Here is a 25,487-nt window from a genome sequence, read left to right as displayed (position 1 = left end):
ATGCCTGATGCTTTTCTGGAATGTATCCTATATCTGTGCTTCCTTTGGCTTCTGACCAGTGTTTCTTTTAAAGCCGCTTCAAGGTGCTCAGAAAAGTTGTTCATCGGCTTTGGAGGTTCCCTTGCCTAGAGATGGCATAGCCATGAATCACTGCAGCAATCAAGTTAGCCAAGAGGTAACTGAATCTTTAATTTTGTCAGTATTGCATTCCTTAGCATTCCCTGGCCTGTAAACAGGAAAATATTTAGCCTATGTTGTAAGTAATTATAGTGAATGGTGAGGAAGCGTTGAAGATGATATGTTTTCAGTCCTGGCTGAAATCTGCTCGTGTTGAAAGTCACTCTTCCAGTATTAGAAAACAAGGCTATGGGATTATTTTGTCCTTAAAGACAAATGGGGCCTCTTGGCCCCAGACCCACTACAGTGCATTTTCTTTAGCCCAGGCCTTGTGACACCCGTTATTATCATGAGACTTTCCAGGAGCATGTGCTCAGCTTTATATTTCCTTCCTAAACGTGAGGCCAAGGGTGCTGTCAGTGGGTTCGTTGGTGGTGTCCTGCTGCTGGGCCTGGCAGAGGCTCCTGTTGAGTCGGAGCTTGGTGCAGTGCTCTTCCTCCAGCTGTGCTCAGTCGCATTCAACATCTGGGTCGTGTTGTGCGGGTTAATGGCTTTCCCTAAGGAGACTGTGTGGCATGCGATGGTGGTGATCCCACTAGCTTGGAGACAGTCTTGTTTTAGATCAGTTCTCCTTGCTTTCTGGGATGGAGCAGCAGCTATGGCTGTGCTGACTAATTGCTGGGTAAAGGGGCCTGGAATGCTGCAGGAAATAAAATTTCCAGATGGGAAACTCCTACAGGAAGTGTTAAGGAAATCATGTGGTTTAGGAACAGTTACCTCACTTGTGTCTCGTCCAGACTTGCACTTTCTTTGCAGTACATGGGATCTAAACAATGTGATGCCAGCTGACTTATAAATAACCTTTTTCATTTCCACACTGACTATTGGGCTGACTTTTAATACCACACGAGGAGAAAGGAAGAACGTCACATCGTGTTGGCTTGTGACCTTTCAGACTGACTACCCAGCTTCCTAACCACTTGCTTTCCATTGTGTCTGCTGTTAATAACTCTTCCATACACTCTGTTTTTGAGCAGCCTAGAAATGGTGGCCTTTGGAGGTATCCAAGGGTCATGTCTACATGTTCTCCCTGTTGTGCCAAAGCTGCTGAGGATCACTGATGAACAAACTGTGGTGAAACTTGTCCAGAGTAGTGTTGCTGCTGCGTTTTCTCCCTTGCAACCCTCCTGGTACCATGGTCCTGTATTAACATTTCAAGTGGGTGCATCTCCATCAAGGAAGGCCTTAAACTTCCCGTAACTAAGGTTGATGGTAGTGCTGACGGGCACTAAAGGAAAACGCCCAGTATCGCTGGTTATGAATAGGCAGCTCGGTCTTGCGTGGACGGGATGGTCTCTTTTAATGTTCCTGTGGCTGAATCATGGAACACAAATGTCTGAGTCACTGCAGATGAATGCTGTGTTTCATGTTAGTGTGAACTGAAATGTGAACCACAGTGTCTTTATTAGAGGAGCTAATATTTGTGCTCATTATGGGTTTCATTAGATTTAAAGTAAAACAATCCAGAGGAGTTTCTTTTACAGTGTATATAACCAGACTATTAATATTGGAATGCCAGGTCCTTAATGGGATGCTGGTCTGGATGGAGAGGGAATGAAACTTCAAAGGAAAGCTTTCCATGTGTGCTATGTACCCCACTTCTTGGGCGTTGTGCATAACCTGTCTTGTTCCTGTCTTGTTTTAGCCATCTGAGTCTCCTGAAATCCTGTCAAGTTTTATGTAAATGGAATTTATTGCTAAATTTTCAGAGGCAAATGTTGTACAAGGGATTATTAAGACCATATCTTCTTGCTTTCCTGTAGAAAGCTGTTCTTCATTGTGAGCTCTTCCTTCTCATAATGGTCTTCACCTGTCCCTGGGGAGTAAGGGCACTGCTATAAATGTGTTTTTCTGATGGTTAGGCAGCTGGGAGGTTACCTCAGATGGCCCTTCTGCATTATTCTGGGAATTTGGGGCATTTGTTACTTGTCCTCATTGAAATGTGAATTTTCCTTTTCTGGATATGCCATTGACTGGGGGTGGGGTTTTGCCCCCTGACTGCTGCTGGTAAAGCTAAAGCACCCTTAGGAGACGGTGCGAAATCCGGAGCATCGGTGGTCTGGGCTCTGCATGTGCTTCTGGCAGGGAACTTGGGCAGGTTGCTTTGTCCTGGCTTTTCCCCCCAGCTGTGAAGTCCAAACCCAGTTGCAATTTGAAGGACGAATTTGCAGCTCTTGGAGCAGCATAGTGCTGCATTTGATAAGCAAATATTAATGCTTCCAGTACAAACTTTAATATAAGTCTCTGTGCCAGATAGTTTTGTTGGAATTCTTTGTGATAAAGCCTGATCAATGATATAGAAAAATGTGGAATTACCTTATTGCATGATTGTCTTTTCAGTCTAGTGAGATGATACTGTGCAGCACTGGAGCCTGAGCACCAGTCCTTGTGCATGCTCTTGGCTTGCGACCGCTGTGAATTTAAATGCATTAGTTCAAACCTCTTTCACTGAAACAAGCTAATGTGTTTCATGTTTTACTAACACAGGAACAAGGCTCAAACACGTGATCGTGCTGCTCTGGTTTAAGTCTTCCATATGTCATCTGTTCTGCAGCATAGCTTTGTGCATTCTAAATTCCCAGCAAATGCCGTGTAAAATGCAATAGTTTTAATGTCTGTGAAAGTTAGGCAAGTCTAGATCAAGTGTTTAGTGTTCTGCAGGGCTCCCAGATGCAGGGATATTTTTTCCAGACCACCTTCCAAGCTGGACAACTGGTTTACTGACTTAAAGAAGACTCTCCGAACTTTGTAGGTCTCTGCCAAGTGGCAGTGTATTTAAGTGGCTTTAACATAGCTTTTTCTTTGTTTCAAAGCAAAGAGTCTAAAATGAGGTAGGTCCTGTGAATCAGGACTTTAATTGCCCTCAATGGAAATCAAGAGTCCTTCGAAGACCAACTGCTGTGGCTGACCAGACGCAACGCAGGCTGCGGCACTCTCGCGAGCAGATGTGTGCGGTGGTGGGAGGGTGCGAAGAGCCATGTTTTCAGGAACGTGCATGGGAGGGAGGAGAGAGCAGTCCTCTCCACCGCCCCCGCGTGTCTGCTGACCCATTGCTCTTCCACCTGTTCGGGGTGTCGTGCTGGAGCTGTTGGTGGCAATGGTGGTCCTCTGCCCAGCCGGCCGGGGTTGACGAGAAGCACGGTGCTTCTGCAGGTAGAGAAGGTGCAGCGGGAGACACGCTTCCTTCCGTGTTTTTACAGTTGGGTTTCAAAGGGGAGAAGCGGATTTGGCAAGCTGTCATCTGGCATGTCTAGTATGTTAGTGGAGGAACTGAGAGTGGCAACATCTTCCAGGTGTATTTGCAAGTTTAGGTGGGGTTTTATTAGGTTTCAAAACTACCCTCTTCCTTTTTCCCAGGTGTATATCGGCCACAAAGCGACCTCCCACTGCCGCGTGCAGTTGTGAATGGTGATCTCAGTTGCTCCAGAAGCGGGTGTTCATTTGGGTTGTGTTACGACTTAATGTGCAACACAGCGCTGGTACAGCTGGGAACGATCTAATTAACAATCCTGGATTTTCTCCTTTCCCAGAATAGAAGCTTTATACTATGGAGACTGTTGCAGCAGTGAGTTAGTCTTGAATTCTGCCTGGTTGTCTGACGTATTCGGGGATGCTAAAGTAACACAGCTGCTGCCCTGACAGAGACGGGGACCTCGGGCTCCAGCAAATCGTGGAGCCTTTGGGACCCGGCTGCTCCTACAGCCCTTCCCGGAGTGGGGAGAGCACAACTGAGTGTCAGGCGGGCTCCGATGGCTGCTCGGTCGCTCCTGTGAGGCTGCAGGGAATTCCTGTGTGTCTTCAAAAATCATTTCCATTTCCCTCGAGTTAAGATTAACTTCTGAATGCTTGAAGAGCTTCCCGTTGCTCCGTGGTATAGTGTAGGGCGGCTTGGAGGGATCTGTAGGTCACTGATGTCGTAACACAAATTTGGGTGGAAAACGAAAGAATGCAAGTGGCTATATTTAAACTCTGGAGACCTTTCTTGTTGCGATGCAAATATGGAGAGGGATATTTGTAACCCTGAACATCAAGATAAGGACTTTAGGGTACATGAATGAGTTTTATTTTCCTTTGTTAAATTGAAATTAAAGAATATGCTCCCTGCCCCTTCTTCCTGGTACCTTTAGTGAAGATTTCTTTTATTAAATCCTATTTCTGTTATACATCTGGCTAGGTGTTTATCAGCTTAGGCACTCTTTTTGAAATTCCTTTTAATCTCTGGATGCTGCAGCACCCACAGTACTTAAAGAACACAGTGCTTTATCATTCCTGACCCTTTTGGTTTGTATTTTGCAGGCTCACGTACACTATTACGCCTTGGTCCTGTTTGGGAAGTGAAACTGCCGTGTGCATTTGTGCATGGGGTTTCTTGAGGCTGTGTTTTTTGACAAAACCCGTGGGTCTCCCTCTCCACTTCCTCGCGGCTCTTCTGCGTTCTGGCTTGGCGCGAGGGGTGTTGGCGCTTTGGATTAGGCGGCGAAGGGGCTGGAGCGTGGCGGGCTGTCTCCTCCCCTTCCTGAGCTCGGGCCCTGGGCCGCGCGCGCACTGGAATGACAGGCATTCCTGCTCCGAGGGAGCTGGCACGGGAGCTTATTTATGAGAATCAAGTGCCTGGCCCTGGGGTACGGGGAGAGCAGGACCTGCGCTGGACCGACGGACACCCGTGCCGCTGCCGGAGGTTTGGCAGCCGCCTCGTTCGCGAGGCTCTGGATCCTTTCCCGGTCTGAGGCATGGATTTATCATTTTAGAAGACTTAAAGTACTCTCTCAGGATAGACTCTTTTTTTTCCCTCCCCCCCGGAGAGCTGCTTAGAAAAGGATCTAATGGGGCAGCCACACTTCTCGAGACCGGTCAATCCAGCTGCTTTTGGTGAGTAATGGAGGGCAAGGGCGATGGAGGAGCTCCCGGGGCTGCGGCGGGGCAGGGCTGCAGGTGGACCGGAGGAGTCTGGAGACAGGAATGCTCGGCTTGTGTAACCTGCGTCGGGCTCGGGCGCCCGGGGAGGCTGCTGGGCTGGGAAGAGCCTCCAAGAGAAATAACGCCGTTTCCTGCCTTTCTCTTAGTCGTGTCACATGCAATCGCTGTGCAACATGTTCTGCTGATCTTCGGACGGGCTCCGGGCTGCGTTCGTTGGGGTCAGCCTCTGATCTTGCGTGCTCCTTCCAGGGACGCTAGCTTTACCAAGCGCTCAGACCGCGCTAAATTCACCTGCCTAGACTAGGATTCACCCCTTGACAGTCTTCCTGTACTAAAGCTGCCCCGAATTGCCTCCTTGTGCGTGATGCCCCCCAGCTTCCTGGGGCAGCTACAGTAGTTTGAGAGGGGAGGAAGGGCTTGGCAGTCATCTTTTTGCTTGTTTTCTATCTCTATTCTGCAAGACACCGCTGGGCTTGAATTTTAGGTGCTGTGACTTGATGGAGAGGGAGAGTGCTGAGACACCCTGAGTAACTGGCTGGCTGCAGCAAATACCCTTGTTTTAAGTTCTGGAAGTCGAACTACTTCCAGAGCATTGTAGTTCAGTGTCATTTCCAGTTCTCCAGGACTCTGTCTTAGGTCCTGTTCTGAGCTGTGGGATTGGGGTGCTAACTAGAAGAGGAGACTTTAGGCTGGGTGCTGTTTCCTTGCATCTCATGCTGACTTGCTGTCAGATGTCTGGGTTGAGGTTCTTACTACCTCTCATCTGTAAAGTGGAATTATCTGATTTTTACAGAAACACTTGATGCTTGCACATGGGGAGCTCCCCGTGGTGCAGATTACTCTTTCGTTCTTTCTCACTTTTATAACTTTGAACCTACCAAGTATTTTGCTAGGCTTAGCTTAAACTAGTGACTTTCTTCCCCACCCCCAGTTTCGCTCTAGCTGGTTTTGTTCAAGAGCCGCTAAAAATAAGCGGTGTCAAGAGAGTGGAAGGGAGAAGTAAAACTTCAGTCGTCTTTGTACCATCAATGGAGATAAATAGCATCTTCTCCTTGGATATATGAGGTGTTGGAAGGCAGATCTGTACAATCTTGGGCTGTTTCTCTCATCAAGTGCCAGAGATGTTTGTAATTTTCGAGGGAGTGGGAGATGGGATCACTTGGTGTCCTTTGCCTCCAGCTGGAAGCCGGCAGACCTGGTGTTCCTGCAACTGGTCACTTGCTATCCGTTGTCTTCTCTCATGGTACAGCATGCATGGTTTCTACTGAATAAATTGAATTTGCGGAGGTGGTTCTTACATTAACTTTGGCAGGATGCTGTTGTAAACAAGTCTCATGAAGATCATGGTGATTAGAAACGTACAAAAGACAAGGAAGCCAAGGGCTGGGACTGTGAGAGCCAGCTTCGTGACCACAGTCTGTTACTGCTGTCGGGTCAGGATTCACGTCTTCCCTGGACCATTCAGGAAATGCACATGGAGTTTTTAAAGCTATTATAGGAAGCTAGAAACATTTACCCTAAAGTGCTTTTTTGATACTTTAACCCTAACAGCATTTCCATCAACAGATTCTTTGTTTGCTTTTTGAGTTGTAGCTGCTTGCTTGAAAGCTTTTTTTTTTTCTTTTGGTTCTTAGCTACTCAGCCTGGCACAACAAAACCAGAGACGAGGGAGCTGAATTATTCTCCGGCCTGGGCATAACACTGTTTTGGCAACGGCAGTATTCGTTGCAATCCCACGGCGTTAGCCAATGAGGATCCCACACGGGCTCAATTTTGCAAGGCGGTTGGTCTCGCTATAGCCTTAGGTTCAGACTATACTGCAAAACATCCTTTGAAGGTATAGTAATATTAGTCAGGCGTATAATGAGCGTTCTCAGCAAAAGCTCCCGGTGCGTCTCCAGGCCTGGGTGACAGCAAAACTTCAGGTGCATCTGTAACTTGAGGAAAATAGGGGTAATTAGGCAGAAGTTTTGGGGGTTGCCGCCTTGGCATTGAAGTGCCTAATTTCTGCAAGTGCCTTTAGCTCTCAGCTCAGCATTTATGTTGTCTTTTACTCTAGCATAGTTTCACCACTCCAGTTCTGTCAGTCTGTGGGCCCTGAGGCCATGACTTTGAGACAGAAATGCCCTGTGAGCTCCTTGTAAACTGAAACTCTAGTAATTTTTGGAAATCTTGTAGTAAATACCACAAATAAGACATGAGTCAGGTTCTGGGTGAGCTGTAGTTTGCAGATAGTAAGGTTGTGGACCAGAAGATTTACACACTACGCGAGTCCTGTTACAAAGCAAAATCCTGCTGCTTTCTCATTTCCTTTGCAAGGATATCTGTTAATGAAGGTGGACTCTAACAGATCCCGCAGCTCCAAAATGGACTAGGGCAAAGACCTTGCTGTAGCGCAGGCAGTGGTGAGATGCGTCCGTTCTTCCTCTGCTCCAGCACCTTTCAAATACCTGCAGGATGGGCAGGGAAAACACCATGCCCTCTGTCTTTTTCCTACCACCCGTGGTCTGCGGTCCTGGCCTGGGGCTGACCGACCCTACAGCCTTATTGAAGGATGGTGTCGTTTTCTTCAGGAACACTGGAAATTAATAATTTCCTTCCCAGGCATTTAGGAATATAATATGAATTGTCAGCACCTGAGATGCAATTCCTTGATTTTTTTTTTTTGGTTTTGTTTGTTTCCACATCCTTCAGTCTTGCTTTGTTAGGATCTCTAACTTGGATCTCGAAGTGATTTTCCGCTTATGTGATGGTGTGCCAGTTCAAAACAAACAAAAAACCCTTTCTCCATAGCCATACTGGCTTTTGGTGTGTGGCCTGAGTTAAAATGACTTAAATTCACCAGAAGTAATTTCTTACGGCCATGCAGAGATCTACATTAGATGCAGCTTGGCTTTAATTTTCATTGTTTTTAATGCTATATGTAAGAGGTCTAGCCATCTGATCTAGATCTCTAATGGAGTAAAGGCTTTGTTTATTCATGTTTGCACCTGAAATCTCTGCTGTGCCTTTTACTAAGCTGGTAGCGAGCTGGCTGTACGCTGCTGTGCAAAAGGCTACGGAGGGGCTTGATCTCTGAGGTCTGCTGTATTTGCTCATGTGCTGGCTTCTTCCTCCCTTGGGCTGTGGCGTGACCATTAGACCATTGTACTTATATGCTGGTGTTTCCTAAAGTTCAGCTAGATAGGTGCTTGCTGTTGGTGGTGTCCCATGTGCAGAGCAAGTGCGGTGTTTTTGACTCCGCTCTTGGTTCTGCTGTCTTGTCCACTAAGAGCTGACTTTCTCCATGGTGGTGGAAGCGAAAGCCTTTCCACCTTTCACAGAAACGGCTCCACCAAGCTCCACAAAAGCTCTGGGGAAAGCTTGCTGACTGTGTGACGAGCTCAGAGAGCAAATGCAAGTCTCCATCTTCTCCCGAAGCTGGCTTCTCCTGCTGGGATGGTTTCTGTTCTCTGGAAGAAAACATGCGGTAGCTAAACACCACCCAGGTTCTTGCACAACAGTTTGCACCTAACACGAGGTGCAGTTGGTGAAAAGCTTTTTTCCGTCTGCATTTTAACTGCAAGATGGGCGTAAATGTTGGTAACAGTCTGTAGCAAGAGCTGGTCTTTGAAAGACCAGCTGGCCAGGCAGCCTCTCTTGGATCCGGTCCATACTGACAGGAGATCTGTGTCCCTAGCTGCTTGGCACTGCTGGAGCTTTCTGCCTTCTTGCGTCTCCCGGCTGTGCCAATTTTGTGACGGTTCCCTAGACTATTTCAGTCTAAACATTTTGGGTTAGCACAGAACTGCTGTTTAAACAGCTCCAGTTCACCTGCTCGTTTTGATGGAATAGGATCAGGGCACAGGAAGTGCTTCAGCGAGAAGATCGGAAACAGCAGCAGGCTCCGGCTGGGAGGCGGCAGCCCGTTTTCAGTGACTCCTTCCTGCGCCTGGCTGCGTGCGGGAGGACACGTCTGCGGAGGCACGGCAGGAACGGTGCCCAAGCTGTCCCCTCGGGGCGAAATGCTGGCCCCTGCCTAGGGCAATGCGCTCGGGTCACTGGAGACCCTTTACTTGGGAGTTTTTCCCGAATCTGGGCTCTGTTAGAGCAGTGTGTTAAGCTGAGCGCAGCTTGCTGGTGTCACGGTGGGCTTTATGTGACTTTCCCTGTTCTTGGGTCACTTTTCCGAAATGTGAGCGTCCACGCAGCTTTTGCAGAACGGTTAAACAAGGTCATTCTTTGGCATGGGTGGACGCATGGCAGACCTGCTTAGTTGAAAGCTCTGACCTTCTAATGAGGACTCTGCTGGGTTCACCCATGCCAGTGTGACCTCATTTAACCTTTTCCCTGAACTTTAAATTGGCTGTCCAGCCTGGGAGCCAGCAGTGAAGGCAAGGTTGGTCTCTTGGACATGCAGGTAAGCAGTGTCAGTGCCGGGGCCTCAGCAAGGCTAGGATATTGGCTTCCTAACCCTTCTCATGGTTCTCTTAAAATCTGGGTCCTCTTTTTTTTTCCCCCCCGTTTCTTTCCCAGAGCACTGTGCTGTGGTTTCTCAGCACAGTTTCCCAGCCCATGACTCGGGTAAGGAGGGACTTTCTGCCTTGCATTGCAAAACAGCTTAAGGACCTCCTGTACCTTACAGAGCAGAACAAGGAGAGGCGCCGAGGAGCCACCTTGTCAAGTCGCCCTTGGCAGTGAAGGCAGTTTGGGTTGGAAATGTCCTCTCTGCACTGTTCTTTGGGGAAATTTGAGCTGAAAATGGGCTGTGATCGAGAGGCCCTCTTCCGAGGGAGTGCACGCACTACCGAATGTGGTCACTGAACGATGAGGTTGCTTAAAATACAGATCGCTTTAGAACACACCTATAGCTGCTGATCCACCTGCTCATTAGCAGTAAATGTAATTTATAATTGGATCATAACAGGCTATTTTAAATGTCTGTGTCCGCATGGTAATTATGGATGGTGAAAGGAAGAGTGCTGCGGAGGAGATCACGGCATTGAACTCTCCTGGAAGTAGGCAGGGCTGCAGAGCTGGACAGAATGAAACCCATTTTCATATGAAGGTGGCAAGAGGAAGGAAATTGCTTTCACGGCGTTGGTCTCACCTCGTGGGCTGGCGTTGTCAGGGGGATGTTCACACTGTTTAGTAAAATGCAATGAGTTTTTATTCTACCCAAAGCAAAAGAGATGGTGAAAATGGTTTGGACTGTGGTTTTATGCTAGGAAGTGCTAGATGAAATTTTTCTCCCCCTCCTGAATGGTTGTTTTTAGAAAAAGAACTGATTTTTAAAACAGCAAAAATGGAAGATTTTTTCATGTTGGACAAGATTTGATTCACAGTACGAACCTACAAACAGTTGCAATAGCGCTGCTGACAGAGTGGCATGGCAGAGAAGCAAGAACTGAGTTATTAGATATCGTTGTGGAACGTTGTAGTGAAACCTGGCTTTGGTGTTAACCTGTGTGATATTTGGAGTTAAGGGCGCTCAGGTAGCTGGTGTGAAGCGCTCTGCCCTGAGATGGTATTTGATTCCACATCCGGGCCTGGACTGTGGAAGCTGGAGAAAAATTCTACCCCATGGAATAAAATTGCATCTGGACTTCCCCCAACCCCTTCCTGCTTTTTTAGCTGCTCCTGGGCTGGGGATATCAAGTGTCTCTCGCAGTTTCGGTTCATCCTTTCATGCCCGTTCTTTCTCCCGAGCTGGCTGTGGGAGGGAAGTGCTTGCACTTCTCCTGCTAATTGGAAGTGGAGAAACCCCAGCTTGCGGAAGTCTCCATTCACTAATCCGTGGACCTGATGGTTGAGTTTTCTTTTAATAACTTATTTTGCTTAGTGCAGCACTCTGAAACCTGGGGTGGCCGACAGCACATAAGTCACATTCCTTAGAGCAATTCAAACAAGGGATGTATATGAGACAAGCTTGGTACAACCACCTTCAGTGCTGTTACTGCTCTTTGCGAGGGTGAGGATCACTCAACGTAGGCTCAGAAACACCTTTTTGGTGGCACTTGGGTTCCAAATTCAGTCCGCAGCTTGTGCCTGGCAAGCGGTGTTGCCTGCCCGGTAAACTTTGGGAACGCTCTACTGAACAAAGTGAATACTGCTTTTTAAAATTACATGTACAACTCCAGGGCTAATGTTCTAGCCTCTGAAGAAACTTCTAAACATCTAGACAATTCATCTCGGGTTTCTGAGAGCTTGAAATGCCATTCCTCCCCCCCGCCCCTTTCCAGCAGAAAATCACAAATTAGTACTGACATCTTGTGTGCTACCTTCCACCAAACATCTCTCTTGTTGGGAAGCCAGGTTTTGAAGAAGTAGCTCAGGTGCTGAATGATCTTCCTTTTACAAATAAATCTTGACTGGCATCAGCTTTTCACTGGTTCTGAGTGAACTCAGCTTTCTGTTAGGGGGCTGATTAAAAAAAACCCAGCCCCCCCAACTGTTACTGCGTGAAATCTGTGCAGTCCAGGGAGCAAGATGAGACAGGTTTGCAGACCTGGGACGGTCGTGCATTGTAGGTAAAGTCTGAAATGGCCACAATGTCTGCTTTGAAAATACTTTTTTTTTCCTACTAGCTAGCACAGCAGTCAGAGCATTTCCTTGCTGCTGCAGCCTCTCCAGAAACTTAAGTCCTGGCCAGGTTCTTCTCTTCCCCCATCATTTAAAGACTGCACTTCCCCCGTGTGATCTGGATCCTCTTGCTAAATACCCTCTGGTTTCCCTTGCATTGCTAACATGTTCTCTGTTGCTCTTCTCTCCTGGTCAGTGATCCTCCATCTCATTTCCGCTCAGACGGAGAAATTGGGGTCTGCCTGTGCAGTGTGCACAGGAGCAGCCCGCTTGCCCGAGGCTGCTGGGGGCTGAAATCTCACACTAGGAAACGCTACAGGCTTTCAGGGAGAGCTCCTGCAAAAGTCAGCAACAGGGTTTTTCCTTTTTTGTCTTTCCCCATTCCGAATCTGAGCTTCTGCACATTGATGGGAATCTGCTTTTTCACATCCGCATCTATATCCTTGGTGGATATTTGCTTGATTGCATAGATATGTTATTAACTTCTTGTTGTGCAAAATGGTGTTTCCATAAAACTCCTTTTCCAATCTTTTAGCCCCGGGAGATGGGATTCTTGGCAGAACTTGCTGTGTGGCCTGGGGGGTATTGTCTTTTCTGCTGGCACGTCATATGGGCTCGTTTGAGACCGAAAGGTCTTTTGTGATCCCAGAAGGCTTGCAAACTCTGAAACATTTGACCTAGAGGCTCAAAAGCAAGATGCACAGTGCAATTTTCAAGGCAGCACCTCAGCCTGAGGTATGTAGCGTTTGGCACAACTACATCGCAGGTCTGTGGAAAGCCTCGGGGCTCTCCTCTCAATATTGAGCGTTTTCCTGGAGTTCGGCGATGGACCTTGGGTAGTCCTGTCTTATGCAGTGCTGAAGCCAAGGGACTCTGGGTCTGTAAATTAAGACCATGAGGCAGGCCACCAGCTGACTTCACCTTAGGTTGTGTGCACGCTCCAATTTTTTTGCAGGCATTGCTGGATTCTGCTGATTGTAAGTGTTCCCTTATGTTTTATCAAATACCCAGCAAATGACGGCGCTAGGCAAGCCAGAGAGAATTGACGGTCACCAGCTTAATGTTTCGTGTTCTAGTTCTGCTTAACATATTGTTTCTTTATGAGCTTCTTTGTTGAAGTTAAGTCAGACGGGTTTTTTCCTGCATCCCTTCCCTCCTCTGTGTCCTTCTGCTGTTCTCCAGAGACTTCTAGTACAGTAGGTGGAGCACAGGCCTGTATTGTGTTGCTTTCCTGTGTCGTTGTTGCTCTTGGCCAGCGCTGCTGGCCGTATTTATAGAGGGAAAAATCAGTGTGGCTTAGTTCTAGCCCATACAGCTGTTGTAATGGGGCTGGTAATTTCAGCGCGTGTAGACAGTCATGGAAATCCGCCGTTCGGCTGTCTGGAAGGTATTTGTATTCGTGTAATTGCTTGCGTCTAGCACAGTTGCTTCCAACTGAGGATGCGAATCGGCCACAAAGTGGTTTGTGTTCCTTTGGCAAAGCTATAGCACTGCCATTCTGAACTAATCCTTGTTTCATTAGGAAGCCTCTTTTTATCAGTTACCCTTTGCACTGTTAACATTGCAAACGCCACTCTCCTCTCCCCAAGCGAATGCGAACTGCTGCCTGGTGACGCGAAGGCATGGAGTCTCGCTACGTTCTTTGCATGAACACGCGTCCCTGTTCCGCAGCGCGCTGGGGCGTCCTGGTGGGAGACGGCAGCCATCCTCTGCAGCACAGGGGTAACTTGCATATTCTTTTCTGTGCAGCTGAAGAAGCGGATCACCCGCCGACGGATGCTGGCATGGGGGTGGACGTCCTGGAAACTGGTGACACGACACCCCCTACAAAGAGGAAAAGCAAGTTTTCGAGCTTTGGCAAGATCTTCAAGCCTTGGAAGTGGAGGAAAAAGAAAAGCAGCGACAAATTTAAGGAGACTTCGGAAGGTAAAGGCATGGGCTGGGCGGGAGTCCCTTCCTCCATTTGGGAAATCTGCAATTAGCCGTGTGACTAATGAGAATGGCTTGCCACAAGCCTGAATGCTTAAGAACCAAATGCGACTTTGCTGGTGGTGGACTGGCACCTGTGATCTCACCAGAAACACCTTGCCATGGAGATGTCCTTTCAGAGAAGCAGCATTCCTTTCTCGGAGGGAACCTCCCCAAGCAGCTGTGGGGAGGGAGGGTTTGCTCCTGATCACCCATCTAGTGTGAAGCACAGGCCTGAATGTGCAGTCCCTCCTCCCTCCTCTTAATCCATGCAAAAGAGAAATTTGAAGCCCTTTTATTTCTCCCAAGGACTGATGCCTTTAAAAACTATTCTTCTTGAACCTCTAGCTTACCCTGTTTTCTGAGTGCTTTTTTTTTAATTTAATATCAGTTTTAGAACGAAAGATTTCTATGCGAAAGCCAAGAGAGGAGCTGGTAAAAAGAGGGGTTCTGTTGGAAGACCCTGAGCAGGGTGAGTCTGCAAATCAACTTATCCTCCACCTATCTGTGTTCTGTGTAGCTATCTGCCTCCGACGTGTTCCCTCTCTTCCCTTCCTGCCTTGCAGCCGTTCTTCTTCGGGAGAAATTTAAAGGCTCTCTGCTAATGTTGTTCCTCTCAACTTGTCTTGCCCTTTTTGATATGCTCCCTTGTCTGGCTTTTGCCCCTGGCTGGAAGGCAGCCTGCTCACCTACAGAGATGTTCCTGAGGAAATGCAGTGCCTGTCTGCACATCTTCCTGCCTGCTGCCAGCAGGGAGGGAAGGGGCGTTGTGCGTGTCACTTCTGTCCTGTCCCTCTTGTACCTGTCCCAGTCTAGCTGCCTTCTCCTGTCCTCCTAAGCTGCTTTGTCACACTCGCAGTCTCTGGCTTGTTCTGATCACACTTCAGATTGCACCCTAACCTTAGCAGGGGAGGCTCTGGCCTTGGCATCCAGGTGTTGAGGCCTTAGGCTTGGAAAAAGAAACCAATTGATGGTTTTTGAGCTGCCTGGGTAGGGGAATTTCCTGCAGGTGTTAGAGATGAGAGTTGCTTCATGGTATGGGGTCAGTTTGCTGTAAGTTTATCAAAGCACCCTGCTGTCAGAGAAGTCCCCTCCTGCTTTCTGTCATCCATGGTGTCTCTGGTGAATTGGGTCCACCCTGCCACCATAAGTTTTCAGTTTGTCACCTGGCTTGATTTGGCTGCATGTTGGGTAATGTTAGTACAAGGGAGGGAGCTGGAAAGTGTGGTGGGAGAGCAGGCCGCCTGTTTTGATGGCGGCATGGTCTTTGGCTTACAGCAGTGTATATTTGCACCTCAGTGACGTATTGCAGAGGCAGCCATAACATAATGGCAAACTTCAGGGTTTGTTCTTCTAAGAAAAATGTAGACGAAGTGGAAGAGGAAAAAGTGGAGGTGCAAAAGTGGTTTTCAGACCAAACCACTGAAAGCAAAACAGAGGAAAAGTCTCGCGTGGTTGTTTGCAGCTATGGTGTAATGAAAGCCATCTACAATTACCTGAGGGTGTAAATGCTGGGCCGAAGGAGGAATTCACTGTGGTAGAAAGGTGCATGAGGTCACAGGATGAAACTGTGAAAGAGGGATCAAAGGCTTTGTGTAACAAACTTCCAGCTAGAGATGACAGAGGAGTCTTCCAAATGCAAGGGTGTAACAGAAGTGTGGCTAGGAGGTGGAATTACTTTCTGGTTGAAGTCATCTGATCTGGCTTAGGAAACAGAAGATGGTTATAATCTGGACAAAGTGCAAACCCATGGTACGAGGGAGCAATCAGTATTGTCAGGAGGGTTAGATTAGAAATTGCATTATCTTAATCCCTTGCTTCTATGATTTTAAGACACTTGAGCTGTCACAAGACGGTGGTGGTAGGTTATTGTATTTGCTTGTAATTCTAAAATCTGCACTTCCAAGGCCAGTTAATTTTCTTAGGCAAGTTCTTAGGGGGAAAAAAATGCCAGAAATCCTTTGAGACAAGTGAGGAAGGAGGAAAGAAGGGTAGTGGAGGTTTTCAAACCCAGCACGGTTGGGAGAGGTGGTCACCTATCTGCTGCTGTCTGGGCTGGCAACAGGCAGGTTGTGTTGGGTGTGTTGTAAGTGAGGAAGGTCACATTGGACTGTCTTGACCTTGAAGGAGGTCACTGGAATTGAAGTCTGGGGGAAAGTGGTCTCGAGTGAGAAGGCCAGCAGGAGCATCGTGCTTGGGCTGTGCCAGAGAAGGGCCTATGAGGGCTGAATGGCTACGAAAAGCTGGAGCGTACTGTTTCTGTCTCCCTTGCTGAAGACTTCAGCTAGCCAGAGGCAATTGCTGTTGCCATAAAAAGCTCCAACTCAGCTCTTGAGTTTCAGCCTTGGCTGGGGAGGAAATTCCCTCCTGTTGCTGTCTTTGCATCCTGCCTTTCAGGGAAGGGCAGCTAATTAAGTGACGCAGAGCGCTCTTCCATCTCCTCTCCGGAACCAGCACAAGTTTTGCAGAAGTGAAAGCAGAGGGAGCTTTCAGTGTGGCACCTCTGCTTTTGGCTTCTGAATAACACCAAGTTGGGGAAGGTGAGGGAAGATCTTTGCTGGGGGGATGGGGTGGGAGAAAGGGGGCAACAGAATAAGTCATCAAAAATCAGAGCAACAAAAAGTGCTAGGCTCTGATGCTTGGGAGACCCATGATGCTGTGTATTAGAATTGGCTGAGAGGTGGTAGGCTGATGAAAATGCCAAGGGTTTTTAATCAGACTGGTGATATATCTACTAAAGTCTCCTTGGAGCCTGAAACCAAACAGTCAAAATGTGCGTTGCACTGTTAGAGTGGATGCTAATGCTGACTCTACAAATAACACAGTTTGTCCTGTCAAGGCAATTAAGGAGGTAGAGAATGGGCGAGTTTTTCCTCATTGTGACTAGGGCTTTAAATGCTCTCAAAAGCATGACATAGCAGGGCTGAAAAGAGTTCTCTTTGGGAAAAGAGAGGTCTTTCTTCTAAAGTTTGGGAAACTTAACACTAGAATCCACAAGGGCAGAAATAGTTGAGATGAAGTACGACAGATTCTGGAGAGGTATGGTTACATCTGATCAAAACAAAGGTAAAAGTGAGGAAATGCCTCCTCCCCACTCTGGGATGTTTTGGGTAGACTGGTGATCTTTGTGCCAAATGCAGGGCAGAAACAGAAGGGAAATAGAAATGCACTAATTCATTGCAAGACTGTTAAAATCTATTGTTGCATGTTCAGTAGATTCCTTGGCCAGTGCTGGATTTTGTATTGTGGTGGAGGATATGTGTATACTCTTACAGTGAGTGGATATGGAAGTGGCTGGAGCAATCTGCTTCTTGCTTAACTGTGATTACAGCTTTTTGGGCCTGTGGCATAGCATTGGACATACTAGTTTTACAGTTTTTAAATGTAGATGGTAGGTTAAGAGGCTGCTGAAGGGGGAAAAAAAAACTTGATGGGATACAGCACTGTACTATTTTGCATCTTGATAATGAAATCGAGCACTCAGCTTAAGCTAGAGTTGATGTTGCTGTGCTCTCCTCTGCAGAAGGTAGACTGAAGACCAGTTGTTTCACAAGCCAAAGAGAAATTGGTATGGACTGATGGCAGTTCAGGCTGCTCAGCCATGTGTCCTCTGTCTTGTGCCTTCTGACTGTTTTCTTTTTGCTTCTCTCCCTTCCCATCCCCTTGCAGATGGTGAAGAACCAGAGAAGCTCAACCCACCTGCACTGAAGAATGGCCACACAGTCCCTATCGGTGGTCCTGGGGTTTGCGATCGGACCAGCCAAGAGGAAGAGGCCACAAAGCCGCCAAGCCTCAGGAAGCCTGTTCCAGCTGAGGAACCAAAGAAAAGACAGGGTAAGAATCCAGATGTTTGCACAATCAGTTGCTTCATGTTCTTGCAGGACCAGCTTTGATTTTTCTTCTGACTTTTCCATCCCCTCTCTGGGCCCTCCAGTCTATTAAACTCAGCTGTCTTTGCTTTTGCAGGCTCATCCAGCAGCCATCCTGGTGCAGAATCGGAGCCACTTCAGGAGCCGCATGTCCCTAGACAGCCTCTGCTTCCTCCAAAAAGACCTCCCTCCACTTCTCAGGAGGCAAACGAAGCGCAGGTGAAAGATCCTGCCCCTGCCAGCAATACTGGGAGAACTGCGTCCTCCACCACAGCCCCCGCGGCAGCAAAGACAGTCAATTCCACAGCTGCCCCTTCCCCGGCCCCCAGGACTCTGCCCCCTGCTCTTGCCAATGCCAACACTACTGCTCCCACGAGTACAACCAGCACTGCTCCTGCCAAACAGCCTCCCATCCCACCACCCAAGCCTGTGAACAGAAATAGCAACTCAGTCATAGGTAAGTGCCTGCCTGCTGAAGCTGCTTTCGGTTGTGTCTTGGGATGTTCTGGAGCCCTCGCTGTGAGATTCTCTCCTGCTTGTAAGGGGAGATTTTTAGTATGATGTAGTCTGACAACCTGTCATGAAAACGGTCCAGTTTGGACTCAAAAGATCCGCCAGTGTTTAGCCAGGACAGCCGTGTGCTGAGGACAATGTAATTACGGGAGTGTTCTGCCATTAAGCCATCCAATCTGTCAAATGTGCGTGTTTCCAACAACTGCCTACAGGAGGGAGTGCCTGGCCGCTTTCGGCAGGGACAGGAGTGGTGCAAGGAGACGGGAAGGCGTTTCTGTCAGTTTTAAGATGATGTCTTTGAATGTTTCACTGAGGGCTGGAATTCAGCTGTCGACAACCTGGATTGATGGATGGTGTATTGAGATTTTTGCCTCACTGGGCTATGGTCAGTGAGATTGATACTTTCAGCTGGTTTTAGAAGGCGGGGAGAAAAAAACCACCCTCACATCACAACAACTAACCTCCGTGATGGCTGTCATTGCTGGGCTGTGAGGTTTCCACTTAGAGCAGAGAGGCCTGGAGCTGGCAGGGATAATTAAGACTTCCCTGGTTCATATTCAGGCACCTTCTCTAAGGTGGTCAGGGTACTGCTGTACTGATCTCATAAGCTGCCTTAATTCTTGTCCCATGGATAAATGGAATAAAGCATAATTTGAGCTGATTCTTCCCACTTAGAAATAAGACATTTAGGTTTTTTGACTGTAACTTTTCTAAGGCAAAGAGCCTGGGAGGGTTTCTTAAAGCTGAATTGAGTTCCTGCTCTATTTAAGGTTCTCAGAGGCCTTAAAGATGCAAGACGCTTGAGTGAGCGAGACAAATGACTCGAATCTAGTTGATGGCCTGTTCATATTTCACAGACCTCCTGCTTATCTGTGGATTGGATTAGCAGAGGCTAGTACAGACTAGGAGGGAGGTTCCTGGGAAGATCAATGGGAGATGTCTGTACTGTTATCACAGAAACTGGAGGTGTTAGACAGGTGTGGTTTGGGAGGCAGCGGGGGAAGCTCGGCTCGGGTGCAAGTTACAGTCTGAAGTAGCCAGGGCCACTGCTTTCGGTATGAGCTGCATCACTCTGTTCTGTGTGGGGCTTCTCTGTGCTCGAGCAGGTTTTGCAAGTGACCTTGATATGGTATTAAACGCTCCTGTATGCCAGACCAGCTTGATTAGTCTGACCATGCCTGAGCACCCGATGAAATACTTTCTTGTTTTCTTTAAGCTGCTTGCACACATCACAGATGGTATTTGAAATGCCCCAGTGCTAATTGCAGGAGGTGCTTGCAGAATAAAAAATGTGGCTGAAGACAGCAATCCATCAAAGCTGCCTTCAGAGCCAGCCTGCCTCCGTCTCCAGTGATGCAGGGCTGGGCTTGGTGCACCTGCGGCTGTCGGGGTGTGGAGGGGAGGAGAGCAGAGCAGCCGGCCCCTCTTTTGTCTCCTGGATGAGAATGCAGATGCAGAGAGAGGCTTTGCAGCTCTCCGCAGGGCTGCGCGTCCTCGGCATGACGGAGCTGTGACTGCGGCACGCATGCCGTCACTGCTGTGCAAGCCTTGTTTTGTGGTGTGGATAAATGGCAGCAGTGAAATTGGCTTCGGGAGCTCTCCACGGACCTGCAGTAAAGCACTGATGCTGAAATGACCTGTATGCCTCTCTATATGCTCTTTTACCTATATTCCATGTACTGGCACATGGTGAGGCAAATGTGACGGTGCCTTCTGCCTCTGCACCAGTTCTCTGCCCTGGGCTCCTACATTGCCAGTGTCTTAGATGTCACCTCTGAGCAGGCAAGGCTCGGGAAACGTTTGCTTTGGGGGAACGGATATTTAATCTGCAGCCCCTTGAAAAAACAAGCAGGGCAAACGGTGCTCTTCTGATGGCCATGAGCTCGGCGGCAGCCCTGGTGCTCAGTGCTGCTGACAGATTTTGGGAGCTGTAGTTAATGTAGCCTGTGTTAGAGCAACATGTTTTGCTGCGGTGGCAGGTCACAAGAGGTTGGGCCACTCGGTGCGCTGAGACTTTATCGCACCGAAGGGAGACGGGCTGGCTCAGGAGGATGCTTTGAACAGCACCTAACCCTTCTGTCTCCTGTTCCTTCTGCCAACTACTTGGTTCCTTTTCAAATTGGTCTATCAGTACCCAAAGGTGACTCTGAGCCTGGTCCCGCCAGGCTTTGAGCGCTGCCGAGAAGATATTGAAAACCCTCTGTGCTGACGATGATGGGAGCTGAGAGCACTCGGTGTTTTGCACAATCTAACCCTTAACCTATAAGGGGAAAGTCTGAAAATGCCAAACATCCCAAAAATGCGCCCACCTCTCTCCGGTTATGCAGCCTTATCTTGGCGAAACGCTCCCCGCTTGCAGCACCCTCTTGTGGTGCCTGATAGCAGAGTCTCCTCCTGGCTCCGTGCTGGGGGCCACAACCCCGGGACCGTAACCTGATCCGTATGAGATGTGCGATAAATTTGACCCCCTTTAAGCAGGGGAAAATGACTTTTTGAGCCTAAGAAGCCATCAATATATGAATATTAAAGGCTATAAACCTTTGAAGCAAGAGCAGTCTTCACTGGTGCAGCTTCTTCCCTAGGAGCAAGGGGTAGGATTGCTTATTGCAGAAGTTTTCCTTACTATGACATGGTCCCTGTGTTTCCCTTTCCAACTCAAAGCTCTTACGTGGATTTGGAAGAGCTTTTTTTTTGTAGCTGCAGGTAAGCTTGTACGGGGCTTAAGGAACAGAGTGCACAGGGAGTAGAGCAAAACCTCATCCTTAGGCAGGAGCTGCTAGCAGCAAGGTTTTCTTAGGCAGATGAACAGAAAGGGGGAGAGCACACTGCTGCTTGCGGTTCCACTGACTTTTGCCCTCAGCTGAGACTTCCCCAAAAGTTTCTTTTGATGTGCAAGGGAGCTGTTAGCACAGCTGAAGTCTGGGGTGCCTGGATGTCTCGGATTCCTTTGCAGACTGATGCTGTAAATACAGCCATAAAGTGCCCTACATACCTGCATTCCCTGGCTACGGCAGCACGCTGATCTGGACGAGCTCCATCTGCTGTCATTCGAGGGCTGGTGCTGTTCCTTCCTCCAAAGCAGCAGGATGCACAGACCTCTCCCAGCCTGCTTGTTTCTGGCTGCTCTCCTGAGCCTTACCTTTGCTGCCGAAAGGACAAACTAGAAGTTGGCAACCTGGTTATTTCTGGCACCTTGCTCTAGTGGAAGAGCAGCTGAGATTGCTTGGTCTCGAGTACTTTGCCATGCTTTTTCCACACTGAAGGGTGAAGCCACTGCTAATTGTAGTTGCTCTTTTTTGTTTCAGCTGAACTTTCTCAAGCAATGAATAGTGGTGCAGGCTTGTCTAAGCCTTCTCCTCCCCTCCCACCCAAGAGAGGCCCCATTCCTAACCACAGCTCAGAGTCAGCTCTCGCTTCCAAGCCCCCGAGCGAGAGGACAGTGACGACCAACCGCCCTGCCCTGATGCCAGTGCACGTGGCCCCTGCTTACCCGCCACCCTCGCCTTCGCCGCCGCTGCCCACGCACATACCGCCTGAGCCTCCGCGCATCCCCTTGCCTGCCTCCACCCCTGCCTTGGACCCTCCACGCTCCCTGGACCTGCCCAAAGAGACTCCTCCTCCGCCTGAAGACTTCAGGTCCCTGGAAGCCACGAAGAGGGCGGCAGAGCAAGGGTTTGGCGAACCTCACGTGCTGCCTCGGCTGCCCCAAATCCCCTTGCACATCCGGATCCAGCAGGCTCTGGCCAGTCCCCTGCCTGTCACGCCGCCTGCCGAGGGCTCGCACAGGGCTCACTCGCTGCTGTTTGAGAACGATGGCTTTGGAGACGACAACGGCACCCTGGGCCGGACGAGATCCCTGCCGGTCACCATCGAGATGCTGAAAGTGTGAGTACCTGCTGCGTGTGTGGTGGCGTTTAGCAGCAGTGTGGGTCACACTGGGCTCTGACGTTTTGGTGTTGCTCTTGCTTATCAGGGTAAGGCTCTGATGGTCTAAAGGGCTATGGACAGGGCTATTTTTTATGCTGTTTGTTACCACAGCCTAGAAATCATTTTGCTTGTCTGCTGAATCTGTGCATCAGTCTCTTAAGGGCCCAGTGCATCTTCCCCATGACATTAACCCTGGTTCTGGGATTTTACTGCTTATAACAGTAAACATGCTCCAGAGTACTAATACAAGCCAATACCAGGAATCTAGGCCTGTCTTTAGTTGCACTAAGACAAAATGAGGTCCTGAATTTCATCCATTCATGGCCTCCTTAACCTTTCATTTTTGCAAAACAGAAGTGGGAAAAGGACTGCCTTGTATTAGAACGTAATTGAACCTGAAGGTCCCACAGTGGGGTGGTGAGAGGGCTGCTTGATTCTGCAAACAACCCGCCCCAGCACTGCCTCAGCCAGAAAGCATCCTCCTCCTTTGGGAGGAGAGATCTAATAATGTGCTTCTCGTTAGTCCAGACGATGAGGAAGAGGAAGAAGATGACCAGGAGGAGGAGCAGAGTTCGGGCCCTCGTGTGTATATTGGAGATGTGCCATCTGTCACAGTCATCCCAAAGCTGGTACCCCAGGCCCTCCCAGAGGAGCAGGAGGGAGATGAAGGGATGAGCGACTCTGACTCAGAGGGGCCCATCCTGTACAAGGATGATGAGGATGAGGAAGAAGATGAAAGCCATAACAGTAAGGCCTTGACATTGCAGCTGGCTTTTTTTCTTTGCTGAACTTGTGCCTGGCTGTATTGAGATCTGGATCAAAGAGCTAGCTCACATGGCTCTTCAAAGCAGCTGGCTCTTGGTTTTGTGATGTACCTCATGTCCTCTTTTGCTACTTTTGCAAAAGCTCTAGCAGCCAAACCTGTATCTCTGATGAGATAGACCCCCAACTCCTCTTTGTTTCGGATGGCTCCTGCAATAGCCTGTGCCATCGCATCCTTCAGGTGGGATGGCGTTAGCCGAGCATGTGGGCATCGCAGAGGAGCTCTAGCTCTTGCTGTGGTGACTAGCTCCTGCTAGCTCAGGAGCTGCAGTGCTTCACTTAGAAAGCAAGTGCTGGGGGAGCAGGACTGCAGGGCGCCTGTGGCTTATACCGCTATGCTTGGGCACTGCAGTCTTCAGTCGCATCCCATTGCTCTTCCTCCCCACAGGCACGCTGGCTAACAAAGTGAAGAGGAAAGACACGCTGGCTATGAAACTGGGGAACGCAACTGCCCCGCACGAGGAAAAGATTGTCTTCCCTCGGAAGAGCAAGGAGGAGTGGAATGAAATTCGGCAACAGATCGGGACGACATTGATCAGGTACAAAGAACAGAGGAGGATTTTGTTTGAGCCACTGGCACAATCTGAGGGTGGATTGGACAAAGCTGTTGCCTCATCTGAGCAGCCTATGTTGGAGCATGACAAGTGGCTGGGCCATGCTGCTGGATCAGGGCTGTGGGAAACAAAGGCTCAGTGTTGCTCTTCCCCCTTGGTTATAAAGGCTGGAAGTTTTTTCCTGAAGTTGAGCAATATCCCATGGCAGGCCTCTGTTCCCAGACCTTAAATGGACTGGGAGAGAAAAATCTCAAAGGACTTGCAGGTACATTATTGCTGTAAATACAGATGTGGAGAGATGCAGCCTGAGTCCCAGTGCATTAGGTGGTGGATTAAGCTGGGGTGGTGGAAAGCCTGGGCTCTGCTGTCTGCTCGAGTTCCCTCAGAAGTTGCCCCTAAGCTGTTGAGAGACCATGGCAAGGCTGACCTTGCCTGTGGGTGAATGGCTGTTTGAGTGGAGGAGAGTCCAAAACAGAGCAGCAGTAATCTTGACTGGTGAATGAGGAGTGTGGAGACAGTTCTCCAGTGCACTCAAACCAGGCAGTTGTTCTTCATCCCCCTACCTATCCCCTACCCATCCCCTACCTACCGGCTCAAACATAACACGCTTGTCCTGCTCCTCTTTAGGCGACTGAGTCAAAGACCGACAGCAGAAGAACTGGAGCAGAGGAACATACTTCAACGTGAGTAATGCTTTTTTTTATTGGTCCTAAGTATTAAAACAAAATAGCTGATGCCTTGTTTCCAGTTTAATATTTTACCCCAGGTGCTCAAAAGAGCAGTGGTGGTGGTTTGTGCTTTGATTATATCATTGTAGTAAAGCAGTTCCACTGAATTTCCTAGCGCTTTGTTGCCATCGGAAACTGGCTGTGGATAAGATCAGACTGTAGCAGGGGCTGGCTTTGCTTCTGAGTTCTCAGGTAGAGAAAGAGTACCAAGAAATATAGTCCAAAGCATCATATAGAAGTACTACCTGTCCCTGTCTGACACTTCAGGGGAAAGTATGTGAACACTAGAGCCTGGTTAAGACCCTGCTCTGAAGTTATACAGCAAGGACTATTAAAGGTATTTTTGTTTGGACTGGACTTTTATCTGTGGTCCAGACATTACAGCATTGTACTGTATCATCCAGAAAGGAGCAGTTCATTGTTCAGTGAACAGTGTTTCTCTTGGCCATACCTTGCCCTGCAAAAGATTTAAATAACTTGACGAAAGGGAAATGACAGTTCAGGAAGTTTCCATTTAAAATATTTATCTGTGCTGCTATTCTCTTTAAACTACTACTGTAAGGGCTTTGGTGAGGAGCATTTTTAAAAGCCTGTACTCAATTTGCAAAGCGGCTTGGATATATTTTGACAATATGACCATTAATCTTTAACATCCCTAGGCCTGGAGAGAATGACTCATTCATGCTGTGTTAAGGCCCCTATTACCACTGTCATTCAGTGGGGTGTTCAGTGAGTAAGGGTATCAAGTAAGTGTGTTCTTTGCCTGTAAATAAGTGCAGACCTACCAAAGTGAACTTTCAGATCTGTAGATAGTTTGATGCAACCGTTATTTTTCTCTAGTCAAATCTGGAAAGCACTTCTCAAAATCTGTGATGCTTAAAGGAAAAAATTATTTTTCCCTTGGCAGCGAAAAATGAAGCTGACCGTCAAGCTGAGAAGCGAGAGATCAAACGCAGACTCACCAGAAAGGTACTGCTGGCTTTCGTGCTGTGATTGCCATCTGGCAGAGCTGTTGGGGACGATGGTGGCTATGAGCACACTGTAGGTTCCTTGCTGTGGGTGAAGTCACGGGGCTATTGCGTAATTGTCCCTAGTGCCCTCCGACTGCAGTGACTTTGGAACTTGGTCTGTCAGCAACGGTGAGCTATTGGCACTGCAGCCCTCTTTGGCACTGACAGATCTGAGCTGGCATCAAGCACAACAAGCTACATGAGAACTAAATTTGTCACCTGCCACTAGAAAAGTTTGTTGGCGCTGGCCTGGCTGTGATAATGTAGCAACAGAGTATTAAAGTGGCCACGACTTCCACCCCAGGCTCACCAAAATCCATTTCCAAAATAGCAGCTTGGGAGAAGCTGAGCAGAGCAACAGATGTTTTTAGCTATCGTGTCCAAGTTTTACTTCTTGTTGGATGTTTAATCATGGCTTTAGAAGTCTGACTTTAAATCTAT

General features: G+C 48.4%; 1 protein-coding gene across 6 annotated transcripts in view; it reads left to right on the top strand.

Annotated features, from left to right (window-relative positions):
- The window catches only part of PHACTR4 (phosphatase and actin regulator 4), a 70,347-nt gene that overhangs the window by 41,066 nt on the left and 3,794 nt on the right, over positions 1 to 25,487 (top strand). For 4 of the 6 annotated variants that reach the window (XM_067311689.1, XM_067311690.1, XM_067311691.1 and 1 more), the window contains 9 exons: positions 13,405 to 13,581; positions 14,015 to 14,095; positions 17,293 to 17,457; positions 17,590 to 17,949; positions 21,311 to 21,890; positions 22,456 to 22,679; positions 23,143 to 23,293; positions 23,936 to 23,991; positions 24,944 to 25,005. In XM_067311689.1, the coding sequence (XP_067167790.1) occupies positions 13,405 to 13,581; positions 14,015 to 14,095; positions 17,293 to 17,457; positions 17,590 to 17,949; positions 21,311 to 21,890; positions 22,456 to 22,679; positions 23,143 to 23,293; positions 23,936 to 23,991; positions 24,944 to 25,005 (1,856 nt within the window). Of the gene's footprint in view, positions 1 to 4,912; positions 5,047 to 13,404; positions 13,582 to 14,014; positions 14,096 to 17,292; positions 17,458 to 17,589; positions 17,950 to 21,310; positions 21,891 to 22,455; positions 22,680 to 23,142; positions 23,294 to 23,935; positions 23,992 to 24,943; positions 25,006 to 25,487 lie in introns of those variants that run through there. The other 2 variants (XM_013944695.2, XM_013944697.2) reach the window with 1 other exon arrangement.

Source organism: Apteryx mantelli, chromosome 27 (genome assembly GCF_036417845.1).
Source record: "Apteryx mantelli isolate bAptMan1 chromosome 27, bAptMan1.hap1, whole genome shotgun sequence".
Classification (NCBI taxonomy): Eukaryota; Metazoa; Chordata; class Aves; order Apterygiformes; family Apterygidae; genus Apteryx; species Apteryx mantelli.
Note: the sequence above shows the minus strand (reverse complement) of the source record. Positions and strands in the feature narration are given on the sequence as shown.